The 24,320-nt window shown below is 36.9% G+C and overlaps 1 protein-coding gene across 10 annotated transcripts in view; it reads left to right on the forward strand.

Moving 5' to 3' along the window:
* The window catches only part of LOC106876232 (core alpha-(1,3)-fucosyltransferase), a 706,231-nt gene extending 682,757 nt beyond the window's left edge, over window positions 1-23,474 (forward strand). For 9 of the 10 annotated variants that reach the window (XM_089353038.1, XM_089353039.1, XM_089353041.1 and 6 more), the window contains 2 exons: window positions 11,156-11,271; window positions 18,401-23,474. In XM_089353038.1, the coding sequence (XP_089209164.1) occupies window positions 22,274-23,440 (1,167 nt within the window). In that variant the 5' untranslated portion in view covers window positions 11,156-11,271; window positions 18,401-22,273 and the 3' untranslated portion in view covers window positions 23,441-23,474. Of the gene's footprint in view, window positions 1-11,155; window positions 11,272-15,984; window positions 16,105-18,400 lie in introns of those variants that run through there. The other variant, XM_089353046.1, reaches the window with a different exon arrangement.
* The last annotated feature ends 846 nt before the right edge of the window (window positions 23,475-24,320 follow it).

The raw sequence follows: 24,320 nt of genomic DNA on the forward strand, positions 1-24,320 counted from the left end.
AACTCAACACTGGTAACTAATCTTACTATACTGCGGCTATATTTGGGCCCAAAGTAGATATCCGTTTCCTCCGTTCCTTGCGGTTCCTCTGTCTTTCTAATAATGGTATCTTTTATAAAGCGCTGCACCATTTGGCTTGTAAGTAAACGGTAAATTCCATGGATTTACGTATAATGGATGGAATTTACGACAGCATTGTACAGATACTTACAATCATAATATAGTTGAGCAGAGTTGAATATTTTCATTTATATCTTTGTTTTGTTATTTTGATTGAGAGCCTATAGGTACGAAACTATATTTTGAAATACGTTTAGTCTGGCGTCATGCAGGTATCGACTTTTCAATTGCCATAAGCACTAAAATAATGACTATCAAGAACAGTTTTCTTACCAACTTTGCAAACTTGACCGACCAAACTTAAATTTCTTGCAGCTATAATTTCTTATTTAAAAGATAGTAATTTTATTTTGTGCACATCTAAAGCAAAACGAATAATCACATTTTGCGTGTTCTCAACTTCCTCAGGTCACAAACTGAAAATATCTTATAAACTGAAAATATCTTATGTGCCACCGGCTCTCTAACTAAGCTAAGAAGACAAGAGATGAACAAAATATTTGATAGAATCTCAAAATTTAATATTGACTTTGTTGCAAGATTTTACGTACAGTGACAAATTATCGGTCACTTTGGACTATGCTTTTCTTTCGATTCCTGTTAAAGCTGCATGTTACTTGAATTTCGTCAATAATTACCTCAGTTAGTGAATGTCAACAATCCTATTTCACCTCTTCTAAAACTTATCTTTCCTGTTGTGGACATCGGCAACTTATCACTTCAATATATGTTTCTTTGTAAGTGATTCTCTGCTTCCAACGTACCATTATTTGTGGTAGATAAACAACACACGAGGGGGTTTCATGCTGATTTCCACGAACAAGTGGGCTAGTTGTTAGAAAAATTGAACAACCAGCCTATTTACTGGGTATTAATGTAGCCTGCTGTGTAAATGTGAGTCGTGGCACTCCGTCGGTTATGTCGACGAGGGTTCCAGTTGATCCGATCAACCGAACAGCCTACTCGTGAAATTAACGTGCAAGTGGCTGAGCGCTCCACGGACACGTGTACCCTCAACGTAGTTCTCGGGGGTAGATTCAGCGTGACACAGAGTGTGACAAGGCTGGCCTTTTGAAATACAGGTACAACAGAAACAGGAAGAAAACGTAAGAGAAAGTTGTTGTTAAAGAGTAGAGCAGTGTTCGCCACAACCCCCTGCTGGAGCCACTTACTTTTTTGAAGCCTGATACTTATTGTATTGGTTTCTTTTGCCAACCCGTTAAGTTACGAGGACGTAAACATATCAGCTCTGGTTGTCATGCGGTGGTGGGGAAACAGCTAAGACTCTACTCCTTGGAGAGAAGGCGGGAGAGGTATGCAGTAATATACATCTGGAAGATCCTGGAAGGAATTGTGCCAAATTTTGACATTGAAAGCTACACCAATGCCAGAACGGGACAACACTGCATGGTGCCAAAGATCCCAGCAATGCCATCGCGCTTCAGGACCAGTTACCGCAACAGTTTGGGTGTCAGGGGCCCACAGCTTTTTAATATTCTCCCAAAGAGCTTGAGGAACCTGCACAAAGTAGATGTAGGGGTTTTTTAATCAAATTTGGACCTCTTCCTGTCGAGAGTCCCAGATGAACGTACCTCACGGCAAGAGGTGCAAATGAAGGTAGCTACATCAAACTTCATTCTTCACCAAGCGCCACATATTGGAGGAGGCCCTCAGTAATAGCAGTGTAGCAAAACGGCGGTGCATCAGCATGACCGCAGCTCTGAGCTGAAACTATGGAGAAATAAATAAATAAATATAAATATAAATATAAATATATATATATATATATATATATATATATATATATATATATATATATATATATATATACGTATAAATATATATATATACATATATATATATATATATATATATATATATATACTATATATAGTATTTCAAAAGATATATATCCAACATAACATGGTAGCATAATAAATTAAAAAGTTTAAAACATAAAAATAAAAATACGGAATATAAATATCGATACATATAAAAATCTAAAAATAGATAGATATATGTTTAAATATATATGCGTTTAAAAATTTTATGTGTAAATAAGCATGATTATTATAAATTCTAAAATATGAAATATAAAATATAAATATAAAATATAAAGAAGCCTAAGGTTAAAAAATATACCAATTTTTATATAAATAAATGTTCAATAATCGAAACTTCAACAAAGGAGAAAACGAACAAATTTTACATACTTCAGAAGGACTAACGTGAAAACTTATAAGAAGGACAGTATATATTATTATTTCTAATATTTAGTATTTTTAATTTTAATATTTCAAAAACTTTAATAATATATAGGTATATAAAGGGTTCTTAATGCATCTCTGAAGAACGGAATTACTAACAATAAGATGATCTTTAGATCACTTTGCGATTGTAGTAATATCAGTGAAACGATCGTAAGATATTTTAACCTTAGGCTTCTTTATATTTTATATTTATATTTTATATTTTAGAATTTATAATATTCTTGCTTATTTACACATAAAATTTTTATACGCATATATATTTAAACATATATTTATCTATTTTTAGATTTTATATGTATCGATATTTATATTCCGTATTTTTATTTTTATGTTTTAAACTTTTAAATTTATTATGCTACCATGTTATGTTGGATATATATCTTTTGAAATACTAAATATTGATTTCCTAAATATATTATTGATGAATTAATAATATAAAATCACATATATACACATTTATTTGCTCAAGATAATTGAGCACTCAACATAAGTTCAATTATATATTCTTTTAGAATATTTCTTTTAGAATATTACTTATAAAAGTTATATATATATATATATATATATATATATATATATATATATATATACATATACACACGGTACCCTACTTTCAGTTTTTGTCTCCCAAATCTACTCACAAGGTTTTGGTCGGCCCCAGGCAATAGCTGAACACACTTGCAGAAGGCACTCCACATTAGGGCTAAACTCGTTACCGTATGCCGCTTTCTGGGTTCATATCCTGCCATGATTGACTTGACTTTGATATTTCTATCGTGCATTCCTGTTCATTAAGTACTAGTATTATTCTAATTAGCCATACACTGCTCTTCCTCGCAATGGTTGGTCTTGTCTTAATACTGGAAACCATTCATCTTCTCATCATCACGATCAACATTAAAACAGCAGTATTCCTTGCCCTGCTGAAGGTCAGTTTGCGACTGGCTAACTGTGAATATAATATGACACGTAAGTAACAAGATAAATACATGTATATGATAAATATATACTGCTTCCCCACTGTCTCCTATTCTTTATTGTAAACATACACACAGATATCTACATACCCTCAGTCTTTCTTCTCCTCTTTCTCTCTCTCTCTCGCTCTCTCTCGCTCTCTCTCTCTCTCTTTCTCTCTCTCTCTCTCTCTCTCTTTCTCTGCATCATTCTTTCACTCTCTCTTTCTCTCTCTCTCTCTCTGCTCGCTTCTGGCTTTCTTTCCCCGCAGCTGTTTCCACTGAAGGAATAACATCAAGCGACAAACAGTATTTTATTCAACCTATTATCCATTATGTAAACTTACATTCATCGATATGTAATTTACATTTCAATCATTTGTGAATTCGTTTGTCAGTACAAGTGAACTTTTGAGCATTATTTGCCTGTAATCATATATGTCAATACACATACGTGTATATGTGTGTGTATACGTGTGTGTGTGTGTGTGTGTGTGTGTGTGTGTGTGTGTGTGTGTGTGTGTGTGTGTGTGTGTGTGTGTGTGTGTGTGTGTGAAGGCGCGTAGCTCTGTGGTCAGTGTGTTCGACTCACGATCGGAAGGTTGCTAATTCGATTCGCGACAGCGCATTGTGTCCTTGAGCAAGACACTTCATTTCACGTTTTTCCAGTCCACTCAGCTGGCAAAAATGAGTTGCATTTGTAATTGAAAGGGCCAACCATGTCATGTTCTCTGTGTGACACTGAATAACCCTGAGAACTGCGTTAAGGCAAGACTAACCCCTCAGACGTAGAACACACCTAAATTGAAGATGCTCTCACTCAGCTGGAATAAAACCCAGGCAAACGGAATATAGCATACATCAAGAACAATGTTAGTTCTAACAAAAAACATAATATTCAAATGTCCACATTATATATTCATGACCTAATTATAAATTCAAAATGACCGACAAGGCAAACACACCCTTATTTTATATCAATTTTTCTACCAAACTATCTAACATAATATGCTCTAACTTGGAACGCCAACAGACTGGGGTACATATTAGATGCTGAATCAAAGACATTGATGAAGTTGGCCTAGACTTAGTCGTGGGGTTGCTCATAGCCATATGCAACAATTCAAGCGTTTTTTACCCCTGGGCGGTAGTATTCAATTGTCTCTGGACAAATGAAGTGTATCTAATCACACTAAAACAGCATCTAGGTAAGTATCAAAGTATTACAAATGCAAAATTTCAGCGTATTACATCAATTATTCTCGGAGATATCGTGACCTAAAGATTGCTGCCCATAGTCAGAAATGTCATTTCATAAACGGTAGAGTGGTTGTGTGGTAAAAAGATCGCTTACTAACTACATAGTTCCGGGTTCAGTCCCACGGCGTGGCACCTTGAGCAAGTGTCTTCTGCTATAGCCTCTGACCGACTAAAGCCTTGTGAATGGATTTGGTAGACGGAAATGAAAAAAGCCTGTCTTATATATGCGCATATATATATGTATGTTTGTATGTGTGTGTGTTTGTTCCCCCATACACACACACAATCGCTTTACAACCGATGTTGTTGTGTTTACGTCCCCGTAAAAAGTGACTGATAGAATAAGTCCTAGGGTCAATTTGTTCAACTAAAGGCAGTGCTCCAGCATGACCGCTATCGAATGACTGAAACAGGTAAAAGAATATCCAATAGACAGAAATAATGGCGAACTCCGAAGAGAATCTCAATGTGAGGGTCATTGAATATTCTCAGTTGATCAATCGATCGGCTAATAAAATTGAACTATGAACGCACCCAGAAGCATATCTGAAAAAAAACTGTAAGCAAATAAACGTACATAACCCATTATTTCTGTCTGTTTAATGTATCATCCTCTAAAAACCTGCCATGTTAACTGAGTGATGCAATGATGGATTTCAAACTTGACTGATGGTGAACTTTGACTTTAGACTTCGGGTTACCGGGAATACGATACCGAACACGAGGCCTTTTTGATCGCCTGCTGCACTTTTATCTGTAGAGAGCTTAAGTCTTTCGCCTGGACTAATATCTTTTTATTAACCCTTCTTTGTTTTAGTATATATTCTTTTATTCTTTAATTCTTTTACTTGTCGCAGTCATTTGACTGCGGCCATGCTAGAGCACCGTTTTTAATCGAATAAATCCACATCAGGACTCATTCTTTGTAAGCTTACTGCTTATTGTATCGGTCTCTTTTGCGAGGACATAAACTCACGGTGTGGTATGGACATAAACATACCAACATCGGTTGTCAAGCGATGGTGGGGTGGGAGTCAAGCACAGACACACAGATATATACATTGTCGATGAATGCTGGGAATGAGGAGAAGATACACAGCCGACAACTGATGAAGGGTCGTTTTTTGGTTGAAATTTCATCAGCATCGAAAATGTATGAATTTTCATGAGGGTTCTGCCCCCTTTAAGCCATCTCAAATTCAAACCAAACATATTGCATTATACCCGCACTTATGCATTGAATGTAAGTTCCAAATATCATAAGGATCCATTCAGTAATTTTGGTCCATGAAATTGTATGAAACACACAGCATTACACTTCTCCCTAGGCTTGGATTTTGTGTTCCAAATTTTATTAGGATTGGTGCAGTAGTTTTCGAATGTATAAGTAACACACAAACACACATAAAGACATTGACTTTTATATAATAGATATGAATATACACATATACATACATGTATGTGTGTATGTGTGTGTGTTTATGTGTGTGTGTATTATATATATATATATATATATATATATATATATATATATATATATATATATATATATATACATATATATGTAAATATAATACGTGACAATTATTCGTAGCCATGATAAAACTCCGAGTTTCGGATGTCAGGGCGGAAACCCACGTCGGCATATCTCAGTTATCGGGCCATCGAAAAAATGGTATGAAACTGAAGAGATGCCGGTGTGGATTTCTGCAGGACATCCGAAACTCGGAGTTTTATCATGGCTACCGAATAATTGTCACATATTATATTTACAGGTAAATTCCTCTATTTACATAATATCGAGGTCTCTTTCATTCTTTTGTTGTCTTGCCATTTCTATTACTATATATATATATATATATATATATATATATATATATACACACACACACACACACACAGAAAAAGATAGATGCCACTGAGTGGGCAAACAACAATGTGAGCCACTGCCTAGTGTTTTTTTTTGTATTTTGATAAGCCTGGTACTTATTGTATCAGTTTCTTCTTGTGAAACCAGTACGTTATGGGGATGTAAATAAACGAACAGCAGTTGTGAAGCAGTGATGGGAGAGAAACATAGAGACAAAGACACACACATACACTTACATATATATATATATATATATATATATATATATATATATATATATATATATATATATATATATATACGATTGATACGATTTCTTTCAGTTTCTGTCTACAAAATCCAATCACAAGGCTTTGGTTGGTCAGAGGCTATAGCAGAAGATACATGCCAAGTCAACACACAGTGGTACTCAAACCAGGACCATGTGTTTTGGAACTAAGTTTCTTACCACACAGCCACACCAGCACCTATGTATATGTGTGTGTGTGTGTGTGTGTGTAGTTCTCAAGTTTTAGGGATACACCCATACACACAGACAGTCTCACACACACACACACGTTCTCATCTTTATATATATAGATATATACGTATGTATGTATATATGTATATATGTATGTATGTATGCCTGTATATATGTGAGATAATAGTTTCACTTTAATAGTTTCAGTATTAAAGTGAAATTATTAAAGTGAAAATATCTGACATTTCAATTGAGAGCTTATTGTTTCACTTTTGACATGTAATGCTGAAATAGTAGAGGAGGTATGATATTGCTCTGGGCTCGCACTAGGCAAGAAATTAAAACGTTTTTGGGCCTATGACACTATATGGACTCTAAGTAAGGCATGTGTAAAATTTGAGTGAAATAGGTTGAGTAGTTGTCATGTTTTAGAGATTCATACAGACAGACACACACACACACACTCACACATTCTCATCTTTATATATATAGATAGATATATACATATATATACATATATATACTTATATACATGCATATATACATATATATACATCTATATATATATATATATATATATATATATATATATATATATATATATATATATATATATATATATATAGACTGTTGTTGATAGTCACCTAGAAGTTTCGGTTAGTTAAGCCATTGTCAGATTGTCACGATTAATAATATGCTTGTTTAAGAATAATAGATCTGTACTCTACAAAATTATTGAGCAACCCATCAGATTCATGTAAATCTGTTTTTGCTATGGCTGGACATAAGATAGCAGACTGGCCAAATGGCTAGAACGCCGGAGAAAATACTGAGCAGCATTTCGTATCTATTTGCGTCCTTCCTGAGTTCAAATTCCGTCGAGGTCGACTGTGCCTTTCATTCGTTTTTTTTTCTTTTTTCGAGGTCGATAAAACAAGTACCAGTTGAAAACTGGGGTCGATGTTATCGGCTTACGCACCCCCACCCCACCCCCTATAATTGCTGCCCCTGTGCCAAAATTTGAAACCATTGTCACTGAACATAAAAAAAATAAAGACGTTTTATATAATATTTCATGCTCTATGTTATGCATTAATATTATGGGAATATATGCGCAGACACATTCACACACGCTTTGTCAGGCCGTTGCCTTCTACTTTCTTATAAATAGAAACAGGAAAACAATCTCAATTAGTTGAATGTAAAATGCGTCAGACAATGTCTCGAATCAGTAATTCAGTCAGCCTGATTCATGGCCACTAGGCTCATTGACCTGTATTCAGTCACCGGTCCAACGTAGATTAGAAGGGAGTCACTGAATAGTTAGTGAATGTAGACGGAAACTGAATGAACCCTGCGCTTAAGGTTATTTTTAATGAAAACAGTGTTTAAGATTATTTTTAAAGCCTGGTGTTTATTCTATCGTTCACTTTTGCCAAACCGCAAAGTTACGAAGAAATGAATACACCATCACCGGTTATGAGGTAGTAAGAGGGACTGTCAGACGGGACCTTGATGAATGCCATGATGCAGGAAAGTATACTAGTCTTTATATATTTAATACTCTATATTTAATACTCAATATTTCATATATTCAATAAGACATTCAATACTTCATTTCATTTTACTATTTATGTTATATATTCCATATTCTATATCCCACATTAATTTTAGAAGAATATTAATAAAACATAAAAAACAGACAGATTTGGAACTCTTTTAAATTATATATATATATATATATATATATATATATATATATATATATATATATATATATATATATATATATATATTTCATTTTTCATTTTCATTTTATCCAGTTTCAGCTCATGAGCTGTGGCCATGCTGGGGCACCGCCATTTTGTGTTGCTACACAATTTTACTTCACGAATTTTACTTCAGAAATTGACATTTGGTGCATGAGAGAGTTTGATGCAGTTGCTCTCATCTGCGCCTCCTGCCGTGAAGTTGGTTCATCTGGGACACCTGACAGGAAGAGGTCCAGCCTTGTCTTGAAGACACCTACATCCACCGCATGCAGGTCTCTCAGGTCCTTCGGGAGGATATTGAAGAGCTGTGGACCTTTGAAGCCCAGGCTATTACAGTATCTTGTCCTACATCTTGATGGCAAATTTGGAGTCCTTGGCACTATGCAATGGCGTCCAGTTCTTTTATTTGTGTAACTTTCGATGCCAAAGTTTAGGACAATACCTTCGAGGATCTTCCAGATGTATATTATGGCATATCTTTCTCGTCTACGCTCTAAGGAATAGACTCTTAATCTCTTGAGTCTTTCCCAATAGCTTTTATGCTGCATAGAGGCTATCTTCTTCGTGTAGCTTCGTTGGATTGCCTCAAGTTCTGAGATTAATTTGACACTGGTTGGTGACCATAGCTGAGAGTAATAGTCAAAGTGGCTTAGAACAAGTGTCTTCCAGAGCACCATCATGGTTTCCTGATCTCTTGTTCTAAAAGTCCTTAGAATCCATCCGATCAGTCGCCTGCATTTCATTGACAATTTAGCAACATGAACATGAAAGGATGCATTATTACTCATGTAAATGCCCAGGTATCGCACTGTCTCTGCCTCTGGGATTGCAGTCCCTCCAGGTCCAGTGTATTTAATGGGTTCTGCATTTAGTCTTGCATGCTGATAGCATAAGGCTTGAAACTTTTCAGCATTAAACTGCATGTTATTCTTTTCAGCCCACTTGTATATTTCATCCAGCTCACATTGCAGGTGCATAGTGTCTTCGGGGTTCTGTATTACCTGTGAGATTTTTGTGTCATCTGCATAACTTGTGACCGTGGCTCTCTGTGTGGCTGAGGGCATGTCTGAGAGGGCCATTATGAACAGTAATGGTCCCAAAACAGTGCCTTGCGGAACACCGCTCACTATTTGTGTGTCATTGGAGGTGGCCCCATTGGCTACTACTACCTGACTTCTATCCTTCAGAAAGTCATGAAGCCATTCTCCCAATTTTCCAACTATGCCGAGATCACGCAGTTTGTGACATATCATTCCATGATCAACTTTATCAAAGGCCTTTGCAAAGTCGAGATATATCACTTCCACATTTGAGTGGTTAAGTAGCTGTTTCAGCACCCTAGCCGGCTTGCGGTTGTAAGTAGAAGATACTTGCCCAGGGCTCCACGCAGTGGGACTGAACGTGGAGCCATGTGTTTGGGAAGCAAACTTCTTACCACACAGCCACGCCTGAGCCATATTATTACTTATATTATGATATCAGTGGATCATCGCAATGAACTTACGTGAACAGATGGCAACAAGATTACGGACTTGAACTTCACAGATATCTTGGCATTGATTGCTGAAGATAAATCGGCAGCACAAGAAAGATGCAACAGCTTACAGATATCTGTAAAAGCAGATCTGACTGTTAGGTTCAAAGAACCAAAGAAATGATGAAGGCACGCAAAGGTCAGTTAAGAACTTCATCCATAAGTGAACAGCCGGAAGACTGCGAAGACTTCACATATCTTGACATTGACATTTGTTGTAAAGGAGGTGTAGAGAAAGAGGTTAACAGCAGGACTGTTAATGCCAGCAGTTACGTTTCTCAAATTAATTAGGATCTGGAAAACTCTCAATATCAGTATGAAGATCAAAATCCATCCGTTTTCAAGCAGCAACTTCTCTAGACCTCTGTATGACTGTGAATTAAAGACTGAGTAATACTCGCGAGGCACTTGAACATTTTCTAATGAAGTTTCTTGCGGAAGAAAACCACATTTCGTACAAAGAGTGTGTCACCAACCTGGAAGTACTAAAGAGATTCCGGCCCTCATACACGTTAAGTCAGTTGGTGGCCAGCAGAAGGATAAAGTTGCTTGGGTATATGATCAGGATGGATCCATCCAGTCGTCCACACCGGTGTTTTCAGTTATCTCTGCGGTGTTTTAGGAAAAAATTGCGTCCGAGGGTGAAATGATTGAATGAAGAAGGCGCTAGTAATGGCAACTGTCGAGAGGAGGCTTAGGACCCGGCGCTTGACGAGGGTAAATGGAAGGCCCTTGTAACCTCGTGTTCTTTGAACAGCGGGGGAGGGTTAGGAAATTGATTAATGTCCACTCCCTGCAAATATAACAGTCTAGGAATAGCGAGTTGCAGACTCATAAAAAGATTTATCCAAACTCATCAATACTCCATATTTAATTTCCGTTTAATATTTTTCTTCTTTCTTTGTATTTTCAGAAACTACAAGAAGAAAAACTATGACTCAGTCGCAATGAATAAAGTTGAAGGAATGAACTTCAGAACTAAAAGAATGTAGAAAACAATGAGAAGTTGACAACTTCCCACCAAGTCAGGTATTTTTGTCTTTCTTTTATGTATTATCAATTCTGCGAGACTATCAAGTTACACTTCGGACTGTTCTTTCCAATATTCGCATATAAATTGTGGGCCGTACAAAGGCGGTTGTTGCTCATATAGAATTCTACTTGCAACATTATTGTTAGCAGTCGAAGAGAAATATCACAATTATTGGACAACTGTATTGTGGCCACCGCAACCCTAAACAAATTGTCAACCTGTACTGTGCTACGTTAGGGATTCTCCTTTTGTATTTGATTTTAAGGATTACAAAACCAACGATGAATCCACCGACATTTAATCAGCTAGAAACAGCACCAAATTTCCCCCAAAGAAAGGAAGCATTACATAATATAGTCCATTGATTAAAACAGTATAAGCTTATCGGAGATAGAAAGTCTTTGATAACATGATGTACTCGGTCAGGGATAACCTGGAGTTATCAAACAATAACAGTCTTAAGGATTACTCCCTTTACAGTCTAAAATGCTTAGATTTTTCTTTCCTTGCAAGTATTCACGTCAGCATAGCATGCAAATGAACATTTCGTCGGCATTTTACGACACAGTTAAATAGAAGAGCTGGTGGTCCTTTTGTGGCTTATGCTACGAACGTTACATTTCCGGACAGGAAATATTGTATTATTCGTAAAATATTACAATTTCAGAAAACAAATGTGTTATGCAACGGGAGGGTGTTGGACTGTCTTACTTGGATTTTGTCTACATCTTGGGCAAGTGTCTTCTAACTGTAGCTTCGAGCCAACCAACGCCTTGTGAATGGATTTAGTAAAAGAAAACTGAAAACCCGTCATGTGTGCGTGTGTCTGAGAGAGAGGGAGAGAGAGAGAGAGAGAGAGAAAGAGAGAGAGAGAGAGAGTGATTGTCTCTTTGCTTGTCCCCCACCGCAGCTTGACAACTAGTGTTGGGGTGTTTTCGTCCCCGTAAGCTAGCGGTTCGGCAGAAGAGACGATAAAATAAGTACCAAGCTTTAAAAAAAAACAGGTACTAGAGTATTTTCATTTGAGTAAAATATTCTTCAAGACGGTGCTCCAGAATGGCTGCAGTTAAACGCTGAGACAAGTAAAAGATTTTAAAAAATACGAAGTATAGGCGCAGGCGTGGTTGTGTGGTAAGTACCTTGCTTCCCAACCATATAGTTCCGGGTTCACTCCCACTGTGTGGCACCTTGGCCAAGTGTCTTCTACTATATTTTTGGGCTGACCAAAGCTTTAGGAGCCGATTTGATAGACAGAAACTGAAAGAAGCCCGTCGTGTATATATATATATATATATATATATATATATATATATATATATGTGTGTGTGTGTGTGTGTGTGTGTATGTGTGTGTATGCTTGTATGTGCTTGTCCCTCTAACATCGCTTGACAACCGATGCTGGTGTGTTTACGTCCCCGTAACATAGCGGTTCGGCAAAAGAGACCGATAGAATAAGTAGTAGGCTTACAAAGAATAAGTCCTGGGATCGATTCGTTCGACTAAAGGCGGTGCTCCAGCATGGCCGAAGTCAAAGGACTAAAACAAGTAAAAGATAACAGATATGAAGTAATTGTCACATAGTTTCCGAATCAGGAGTAAAAGTTCAACTCATTCGCTATTTTAACCCCTGTGTCAAATCGATTTCGTCACAAGACACACAATTCCCTATCCTTAACGTTGGCCACGACGCAAATGAAACGATCACGTGTTCGTTGCTTTAAATGTAAACAAACGCCCTATGGAGTTGGAACTATTGCACTGAAACCGGTGCCTATCTGATTTGTCTCCGTTGAACGTATGGCTGCGAGTAAAGAAGTCCGCTTCGCAGCCACATAGTCTCGGGATCGACCTACTGTGTTGTGTCTTAGCTGTCTTCTATCCGATAAACGGATAGTGTGTAAGAACACAGTACAGTAATCCATCGACTATCGCGGATGTTACGTTCCAAAACTCACCGCGATAGGTGAAAATCTGCGAAGCTGAAACAGTACTGTACTGTATATTTTTTTTAATCAATTTTATAATTTGTATATATTTATTTTATTATAAATGCAAAACAACATCACGGAGGAATCGACGTAAGCTTAAATAATAAACCGTGATAGGTAAACCGCGATATGGTGAGGGATTGCTGTATATGTGCTCATGTGTGCGTGCATGTTTTGTGTTAGCACTGCTTAACAACGAGACAGACGGACAGACAGACAGACAGACAGACAGACAGATAGATAGATAGATAGATAGATAGATAGATAGATAGATAGATAGATAGATAGATAGACAGACAAGTACTGGGTTTGACACGCTGCAACCAAGTGTTTTGTTTTAAAAAGTCAAAGCTGTATCGTTCGATTAGTGGAATACAATTTTTGAATTGTATTTCACTTGTAACTGAATAACTTCCTCACTAAGATTTATTGTCTGTTTGGGTTTAAAGTGCCGAAATGGAATCCTTTTGACATAAACTTAACGTTAGTTGAATTCGTTTTCTATGTAAGGTCAACTTTATAGCCCAGAAGAACAATCTATATTTCATTCAGTTTAAAGATCGTCTGTATTTAAAAGATGGCGTAAGGAAGGTGAGTGTCTTCAACCTTTGCTGACATGGTAAACATTTGTAAGTGAAATAACAGCAAGAAAATCGTAGACAGATGGGATTACAAGTAGTTACAGTGCTGGGGAGGAGAAACTAAGAGAAAAATATTGAACGCAAGATCTGAGGCGCGATCCTGACGCCTGCGTATAAATTCCAAGAAGAGAATGGAGGGAGAATAGAGACGCCTGACCATTTGAGCATTTGTGACGCTGCGTAACTAAGCTGGTTCAAACGAGAATATATTTATGTAACTATGTATATATCCGCTGTTTATTCTTTTTCTAAACCGGTGTAAAGAACCTCCATTTAAGAGAAGTGTGGGTCGGGGAAATATGCGGTGCTCATGAGAAGTGCGAGATTTCATAAGTGCGTTTTTTTTTTCTTTTTCAAAGATGAAATGACTTTTGCTTCAAAAGATAACATAATCGTAGTGTCGGTTTATAAAAGAGCTTCCTATTTTGCTGGACGGAAATTATAAATCTGTTTTCGAAGTTTTGGATGGTTATAGAAGATTATAACAAATACAGGAAAATAATACTCTTAATTAAAAAAAGAATCTGTTTTTTTTTTTGGGGGGGGGGTTAAGAAATGTTTCATTATGCAAAAGTGTTGAAAGAAACGGTGAATTACACACTTTGAACGATTAATATACTTACGTAGTGTGAAAAAAGTGTATATATTGAATACTGCTGCCCCTTGTGGTCTCTCCATACAAAACAAAACATCTCGAGGATTGAATCACCCCAGAGGGCACTCACTAAACGAATTGAAGGCATGACTGATCTTGATTACTGGGACTGCCTTAAAGCCTTGAAGCTCTACTCTTTCCAGCGCCACCGCGAGCGGTACATCATCTGTATCCGGGACGATAATGCTGCTATTTTCTGGGGTCGATAAAATAAGTTCCAGTTAAACATTAGGTCGATGTAATCCATTACATACGCGTCGAAAATGTATGCTAATAGAGCATTATTAGAAACCATAATTATAATTTTATGAAAATTCTTTAAAATATTTAATATTGCTGTGTTGTGCATATATATATATATATATATATATATATATATATATATATATATATATATATATAAATTAAGGGTACGAGATAGTATCAGTGTTGCTAGAAATAAGAGTTGAAAAATACTCAAATAAGCAACACTATCAATGAGAATTTTACATGCTGACGAAATCGAAGCGCGAGTAAAAAAGCAGCCTACCAATTATTGGGGAAATACACAAAGGAATTTGCAGATATACCCATATCATGTGATTTCGAATTCTGAGATTTTGCTCTTAGCTCTCATCAGTGGGTTTCGCTGCCTGAGTTTAAGCTAATACTCGCTTCGTCATACTTGTTAAAATCGTTGAAAAACCCGCCAAATTCAAACGATAGAAGTATATAATTATACGTAAAAAATATTATTATTAATAAATAATAATAATAATATAAAGTGGCTAGCCAGCATAAAAATGAGTTAGTACCACAGTTACTAGAAAAAAAAAAAAGAATCGAAAAATACTCAAATAGCATTGAAAATTTGTCATGCAGACAAGATCTAGGAACGAATAAAAGGCAAACTACAAATCGCAAGGGAAAGACGCAAATGAATTTGCAGATATACTCATATCACGTGGGGAGGCGCAATGGCCCAGTGGTTAGGGCAGCAGACTTGCAGTCGTAGGATCGTGGTTTCGATTCCCATCGGCAGGGGGTGGTGGAGATCCCTGCTGTACTCTTTCACCACAACTGTTCTCACACTTTCTTCCTGTTTCTGTTGTGCCTGTAATTCAAAGAGCCAGCCTTGTCACACTCTGTGTCACCCTGAATCTCCCCGGGAACTACGTTAAAGGTACACGTGTCTGTGGAGTGCTCAGCCACTTGCACGTTAATTTCACGAGCAGGCTGTTCCGTTGATCGGATCAACTGGAACCCTCGTCGTCGTAACCGACGGAGTGCCACGACGACAACTCATATCACGTGATTTCGAACTCTTGCAAGCCACTTATATTATTATTTATTAATGATAATTTTTTATGTATAATTATACACTTCTATCGTTTGAATTTGGCGCTAATCTTTCAACGATTTTAATAAGAATGAAGACGCGATTATTAATTTAACTCCAGGCAGCGAGAACCACTGATGAGAACTAAGAGTAACATCTCAGAGTTCGAAATCACGTGATATGGGTATATCTGCAAATTCCTTTGCATCTTTCTCCCGCAATTGGTGGTAGGTTGACATTTTACTCGCTCCTCGATTTCATCAGCATGTTAAATTTTCAGTGATATTGCGGCTTATTTGCGCATTTTTCTAGTAACGCTGGTACTACCTCGTACTTTTAATTATAATTTTATTTATAATTATAAATTTATAAATTTACCATTTTGGGTTTTATGCTTGCTAGCCACTTATATTATTGTTTATTGATAATAATATCTTTATATATTTATACATATATATATATATATATATATATAATTTTAGTTTTAATCGATTTTGCAAGCTTTGCATTATAATTTCAACCTCAAGCATAAAGTATCTAAAACTGAAGCTATAATTATAACTTGCATTGGAGCTATATAAAAGATAAAATTCAAATATGGTTTGATAAAATATGAGCAGTTAATAACAGCCTTCTATATCATTCAAATCGTTATTTTTAAAAAAGTGAATTAAAAATTATATATAGTGAAATGAATTAAAAGTGTATCTGAAAAACAAATTAAGAATAGCTGCAAGTGTGGCTGTATGGTAAGAAGTTTGCTTCCCAGCCTCATGGTTCCGGGTTCAGTCCCACTGCTTCTCCTTTGGCAAGTGTCTACTATAGTCTCGGGCGAACCATAGCATTATAAGTGGATTTGGTAGATGGAAACCGAAAGAAGCCCGTCGTATATATATATATATATATATATATATGTGTGTATATAAATAAAAGGTGTTTTTGGTAGTGAAAAGTTTGGGAACCACTGATCTAGGACTACATTTTCCAATGAGTCCTTTACTTTTCAAATAGGTAGCGGATAATTTGAGAGAGATTTGGTTGCCCTTTCTAGTAGCACGAACGACTATATATATATATATATACCTGTGCGTGTCCCCGACCATCGCTTGGCAACCAGTATCGGCGTATTTATGTCCCAGTAACTTAGTTGTTCAGAAAAAGAGACCGATAAGTACAAGGCTTTAAAAAATCAGCACTGGGGTTGATTCGTTCGACTAAAAATATTTCAAGTCGGTGCCCCAGCATGGCCGCAGTCTGACTGAAACAAGTAAGAGATAAATTGAATTTCTAACTTTCAGATTCAAAGCTTTCTGATGGATTTCAACGGAGACATTTGTAATACACCGAAGTGGTTATGTTAAATATAACCAGGCTGACAGCTTCCTCCCAGTCTGTTGTTAGTTTATGATGAGTAACGAACCGTTACGATTTCATTGATGCAAATCATGATAGGAATGAGCCCAAGGTCAGCGCTGACTGATTAAACCCGTGCACGATCATCTCCAGTGATGACTAGTCATTGTGGATCTGTCTATCTAGGACAGTGGTTCTCAACCCGTGGTCTACGGACCCCTGGTGGTCTGCAAAGGTAGTACTGGGGGTCCGTGAACTAAATTCAAAATTTCGTATATACATGACATATATACATACACACTCACAGATGAAAATATTTGTGTGTTTAAGTAGATAAAGGAGGGGTGTTATGTGTTGTTCGTGTAGTTTATATACCAACCTGTTTAAAGCATTCGAGTAGGCAGCGGATAATTTGAGAGATTTGGTTGCTCTTTCTGGTAGATCGAACGACGATATCGAAGTTCCTTCGTTCACTAGTGCAACAGTTCTCAGCACCACTACAACATAGTGAAATGTTAGTAACACTGCGCCGACGAGAAGATAAACCTCGTACTTAAAATATTTTACTATTCTGGCGGCGAGGTGGCTGAAACGTTAGCACGTCGGGCGAAATGCTTAGCAGTATTTCGTCTCTCTTTACGTTCTGAGTTCAAATTCCGCCGAGGTCGATTTTGCTTATCATCCTTTCAGGGTCGATAAATTAAGTACCAGTTGTATACATCAGTCGATCTAATCGACTGTCCCCCTCTCCAAAAATTTCCTTCACCATACTTTTCAGCAAGTTTCAGAAGTTTAAAACCATCTTAAAATATTTAATGATATTAAGATGGTTTAAGACGACGCACTAACAGATTCGTTAGCACGCCGGACGAAATAAATGCTTAGCGGTACTTCATCCGTCTTTACGTTCTGAGTTCAAATTCCGCCGCTGTGGTTGACTTTCATCATTTCAAGGTCGATAAAATAAGTACCAGTTGAGTACTGGGGTCGATGTAATCGACATATCCTTACTTCCATAATATGAAACCAATATTATTGAGCAGAACTACTTTCTTTCCCCCTCCCCCACCCCATAAGGTCCAATGTACTAGAGTAAACTAGACATTTCAGATTTCTAATATCACAATTTTAATATGATGTATGAACGGATGTTTTTTTCTTCTCTTGCAGGTACCTGTTGCCCGAAATCCTAGGACTACGAAGAAATTTGTGAAATAAATAAGGAACCAAGTATTATTCATTCTAAGAATATTCCTGGAAGAGAAAAATATATTAAGAAATCAATAAAAACAGACCAATAAAAATCACGCCTCTCATTCATCGGCGTCACAGTTTGCAGAACTTTGGTGCCATTGAGAACGCCAAGATTCAAGGAGAAATAACCAATGCAAACTCCAGCAACAGAGACAACAAGAATATAATGAAAACGATATAGCACCAGCTCATTGCTATTGGCAACTTTTTGAGCAACGTTGGACTGCAGAGAGAATTCTGGAAAAGAGAAGAAGAGCAAAATAAGACAGCTTAAGTGTGAGTGTGTGTATAACAGAGACAAAGGAAGAAAGAGAAAAAGTGAGACAGAAGAAGGGAAAGAGAGATAGAGAGGCAGATAGAGTTTCACTGATCTAAAGAAAGAAAGAAAGGGATTAAATACGAGCAAGCAAATAGGTGTGAGAGGGAGTTAGAGAGTAAAAGGCACAAGTTTGTGAGTAGATGCCCGTAGTGTTAGGGGACACCAAATGCATCCAGCTGCAGATGAGAACGAACTTGTTCCAGAACCAGTCTCTCTAATCTCACTCACGTAGCAACTGCTACCACGACTCAGGGATTCCTAACGTTTTACTAACACAAAGTTGGTTCATCGCAGTTGACTATGCAAACGCAGTGAGGCCGTCTTGATCTGATCCGTACACAACGCTTTAACACACACACACCCAGCTCACTCTCTCACTCGCACAGTTTTGTAAGTTGACTTAAATTTAAACACACACAAACACATACAATACGCATGAATAAATACACAAAGAGTCACACTTGTCCAGCCGCAGAATGTGTGAGAATGTAGATGTGGCTTAACTAATATACACGCACACACACACACACACGGTAAGATAGGAATTTACATTTTTCAAACTTTGTCACTATTTATGCTTTAAGTACGGTTAATATTGATAACAATACTAACATAAATAATAATAATAAAATTAAAAAATACTGATAATAACACCGCTTTCGTAGACTCTATCAGAACAAACAAGACCGTTCTGAGATGTAAAACAATAAAAATAGTACTGATTATAATGTAGCTGATATTAATACTGCTTATCAAAAAGTTTATCCTAGAAAGAAGTCCAGCTCAGAACACAAACATTTAGTGAAAGATATATAAAGGAGACAGGCTGACACACTAGTTAATTTCCTTATTATTATACAAGCTTACTGCACTTTCATTGTATTTTAAGATTACTGCTAAGTTTTGTTTAACAGAAAGAGACGGCTCGCAGCTAGCCCGACACACAGACAGACTGTCAAACGGAGTGACCGTCAAGCGGTTGCTGTAAGTCGATCCTAAACACACACTCACACAGACGCACGCACAGGTATATGTACACAGGAGCTTAACTGCTCACCTTAACATTCCTTTCTACTGCTCACCCCTTTTCTACTTTTTTCGTTTATGCGTGTGTGCATAAAGATGGATACGTATCTTTATGTGAGTGTTATGTGTGTGTAACTCTTATGCTCGCCCGCCTCCTCATATGACCAACAGCCAGCTTCGGTATTCGGCTGATACCTGAACACGGGAAGGGACTCTTTCCTTGTCCTCTGGCTTCACAAACTTTACAAGTAGAAACGTAAAAAAAAAAGGTAGGTGAGCGAACCAGTGATACTAGAAGTGGGAAAACAAAACACATAGTTTTTGACATAAAAATTACAAATAAAAAGCAAACTGGTCAAAGAAACGACCACTCAAACAATTTTAAGCAGATCAACAAACACGTGAGAAAAACAAATATTGAGAAAAATAATCGTTTAAATTTATCGAAAAGTTAATAGTTGAAGCTTAAGTAAACTTGACCAACCAACGAGGTATGCGAAAGATGACTGATTATATTTTCATAGTAAAACGGGAAAAAAAAAACAAATATGCATATACATAATTACTTAGAAATACATCGATAAGACTGTATTGACATATATACATACACACACACACACAGATGAAAATATATGCGTGTTTAAGTAGATAAAGGAGGGATGTTCTGTGTAGTTCGTGTAGTTTATATACCAACCTGTTTAAAGCATTGCTTGCTATCATGACAGCGGGATTACGAACTGTGATAATTGTAGTATGAGGGAAGGGCTTTTTGTGGGGAAGAGAAAGAAGTAATTAATCCAATAAAATTTGAAAATACACCGCACAGAAACAAAGCAGAAATCCAGGGACTGTCATATTTATGAAGATGAACAATTGTTGAATTTTTCAAATTTCCACAGAAATTTCAGTTTTGATCTTTAGTTATTCTCTTCGTATCTTGCTGGTGAATATTAACTCCAAATTTAGATCAGACAATTAACATATTTGTTTAACATCTTATCTGTAACATTTAACTCGTAAAAGTAATAATCTATATTCATTCAGTTATTTATTTATTTGTGTTTCATCTTTCATTAAATGTTTGTAATCCGCTCCTACAAACACTCATACGTCGAAACTGACGAGGGTGACCATTATAATCATTATCAATACTACTACTACTACTATTGTACGACTACTGATATTCATTGATAGTACTACTACTACTACTACTACTACCGCTAGGTTGTGCTCTGGTTTCCCGTTCGACTTTGTTTTGTTTTCTTGTTTATTTACTCCTTCATTGAATGGTTTTATTGAAATAGGTCTCTTCCCATCTGCGCTTCGCACCTAATTCGGTTGTTAACGTCGTAACGGATTGTAAACTGACTAATAGGATGTTGGCAACTGCTATCGTCCCAGGTAGACTGTTGCATTAGGTAAGCCACCTTTCCTCATTCGGCTTACTATTATCTGCAGTTTTCAGGTGAAAATATAAAACGTTGACCGTTAATCACATCTCAACAATGACCTTACGCCGTAGCTTCTACTCAGTCGACTCCAACCGATCGGTCGTTTGTTTTATTTCGTTTATAAAATAATGTAAGTACAGTTTTGGCTTCGTTTTGAACAGAACTTTAATAATTACTTCGTTTAGATCAGGTCTACAAACCTGTACGCATAAACAAACAAATACACACACACATCAATATTTTCTCTCGTCCATCATTATCATTGTTCCGTTTATTCACGCCCGCACACACTTTCTCTCTCTCTCTCTCTCTCTCTTAGTCATTAGTATAAACACACGCACACTTGTATCTCATATTCACATTAAATACTAAAATCTCCTCATATTCTACTCTAACATTTGAAGTTGATAAACACACACACACACACACACTAGCTGAACATCTACACAAGACTGCTATATGGCTCTGTATACATAACGAACAAAAATCACCGAGACGAATGAACATAATTTAAGAGGCAGGCAAATGACAGGCGAAGAGCAGGCGTTCAATCTAGTCTTTATCGTTAATATTTTCACATACTTATTATAATAAAGTTTGGACGTAAGTGTTTATGATTTTTTTGTAGGGGTTAATACCTACATATTATTGTAGAAATCTATTTAATAATAAATTCTTCGTCTGATATCCACGTCCATAATTGAGCAAGATAATAAGTTATCGTGAGTAACCTACGAGTGCACGATTGGCATCATGTTTTATGGCAGTTTTATATAAGATAAAGCATCTGATGATAGGATTAGCATTTGGGATCAATGACGACTGCTCCAGTATGCGCGTACTCTGAACAAATACTAAACATTTAAAGTAACTATAAAATCAGTACCGGTACATATATGCAAACATACATACATTCCATACATACATGTGTGTGCCGGTGTGTGTGCGTATGAGGGTGATTTTCCGGTTAGGTCTAACCACCTCCTTACATGAATGAAAACAATGAAGCTGAGCATCAAGAAAGCGTTTACATGGGTTTTCTTTGCGAGTATTTTGTTTCTAATTATTTTCAATTTATACAACCACAAACTTTGGGTGCACACCTACTCTGCTCACAGCGACGACGGGAGCGGTTATAGCAGCAACATTCCAAAACACCGGCCTGCTGACCACAAAAATATATTGACATATCAAGGAGCGATTCACGAGAAGCCTTCCTCTTTGTCATCACTACTTGTCGGCTCCATCAAAAAAAAAGGACAGCATGTTCAGAATAAAATCTCCAATATACGTAACGTAATAAATGCCACTCGGCACTATCGCAATAATTCAATGACTTCTGAATTCCTTGCATTATGGCCTGGGAATGTATGGGATGTTGGTGACCGAATCCAAGCTCAGCTGAAATACATACCACCAAACTATATTCCTGATAAATACCCTAGGAAGCAACCTGAGGAAATTAATGGTGGAAATTTCAGGCTGAGAGATGAAGCCGGTCAGAAAAAAGAGCCGGCGCATGTTATGAGGAAACTAAAGACAATATTAATATATAACGGTTTTAGCGTCTTTCAACAAAAACATGGCCAAGACACGTTTTTGGATTATAAGTGTCCGATCAACACGTGCTACCTTACAGATGACAGAACGAAAAGAAGCAGCGCTGACGCTATACTTTTCTACCATGGTGTCAGCGCTATGAATATACCGCGACCATTAAACCAGATATGGGTGCTGTACATGCTAGAATGCCCTTATCACACTCCAGGACTTGCTGGCGTAAAGAATCTTTTTAATTGGACTGCTACATACCGTCACGATAGCACAATCGTGGCACCGTATGAAAAATTCCAATATTTCAACGAGTCTGTAAAACAGAAAGGACAAGTGAAAAACTACGCGGCCACCAAAACAAAAAAAGTTGCATGGTTTGTTTCGAACTGTGGCGCTCAGAACGATAGGCGTACTTATGCTGAAGAACTCGCTAAATATATCCAGGTTGATATATATGGGGCTTGCGGGAGCTTTAAATGCCCCAGAAATATTGCCAAAAAATGTTTTGAAATGCTTAATAAGGACTATAAATTTTATTTAGCGTTTGAAAATTCTAACTGTCGGGATTACATAACGGAAAAATTATTCGTCAATGGTCTACAGTAAGTAAAACCTTTTTTTTTTCTTTTTTTTCTTTTTTAATCATTGTTATTTGCGGCAAAGCTTCGGAAGGGATAAGAAGAAAATGAAATGTTTTTCAATCGACTACTTCCTTTCTGTAAGATTGTCATTATTGCACACTTCCGTTTCTTAATTCTTTCATTGTTGTAGAATTTCGTTCTCCGATAGACGTAAGCTCCTTAAAATTTCTAATCGTGCCTTTCGATTTTATGCTTATAATAAAAAGGGAAGAATCCGTTAAAAAGAATAATGAGCCTCCAGGATTAAATGAAGTAGATCCACTTCGATGAATGTTGGTTTAGACATTCGATTGATTTTTCCCAGTAACAGCACTGCTACAGAATTCACGCTCTTTTCTCAATAGAAACGCAAAATTCTATGAAATATCCTGTGTTGATAAAAAGAAATGTCCTTCAGTATTGCTTTCAAATTTTAGCACAACGCCAGCAATTTTGGAAGAGGGGGTAAGTCGATTACACTGACTCCAGTGCTCAACTGGTACTTATTTTATCGACCGCGAAAGGATAAAAGTCAAAGTTGACCTCGGCAGAACTTGAACTCGGACTGTAAACGTGAAATGTTACTAAACATTTTGCTTGGAATGCTAACTATTTTGCCAGTTCGCCGCCTTAATATCTCTCAATATTGAGTTCAAATTCCACCGAGGTCGACTTTGCCTTTCATCCTTTCGAGATCGATAAATTAAGTACCAGTTGCGTACTGGGGTCGATCTAATCGACAGCCCTCTCCCCAAAAATTTCGGGCCTTGTACCTAGAGTAGAAAAGAATTGAAGAACGAAACTATAGAATGATGAAAGCATCATATCTCTTTTCCCAAACATGTTTTCCTATTAATCGAAAAACC

Source organism: Octopus bimaculoides, chromosome 5 (genome assembly GCF_046866305.1).
Source record: "Octopus bimaculoides isolate indiv1 chromosome 5, ASM4686630v1, whole genome shotgun sequence".
Taxonomy (NCBI): Eukaryota; Metazoa; Mollusca; class Cephalopoda; order Octopoda; family Octopodidae; genus Octopus; species Octopus bimaculoides.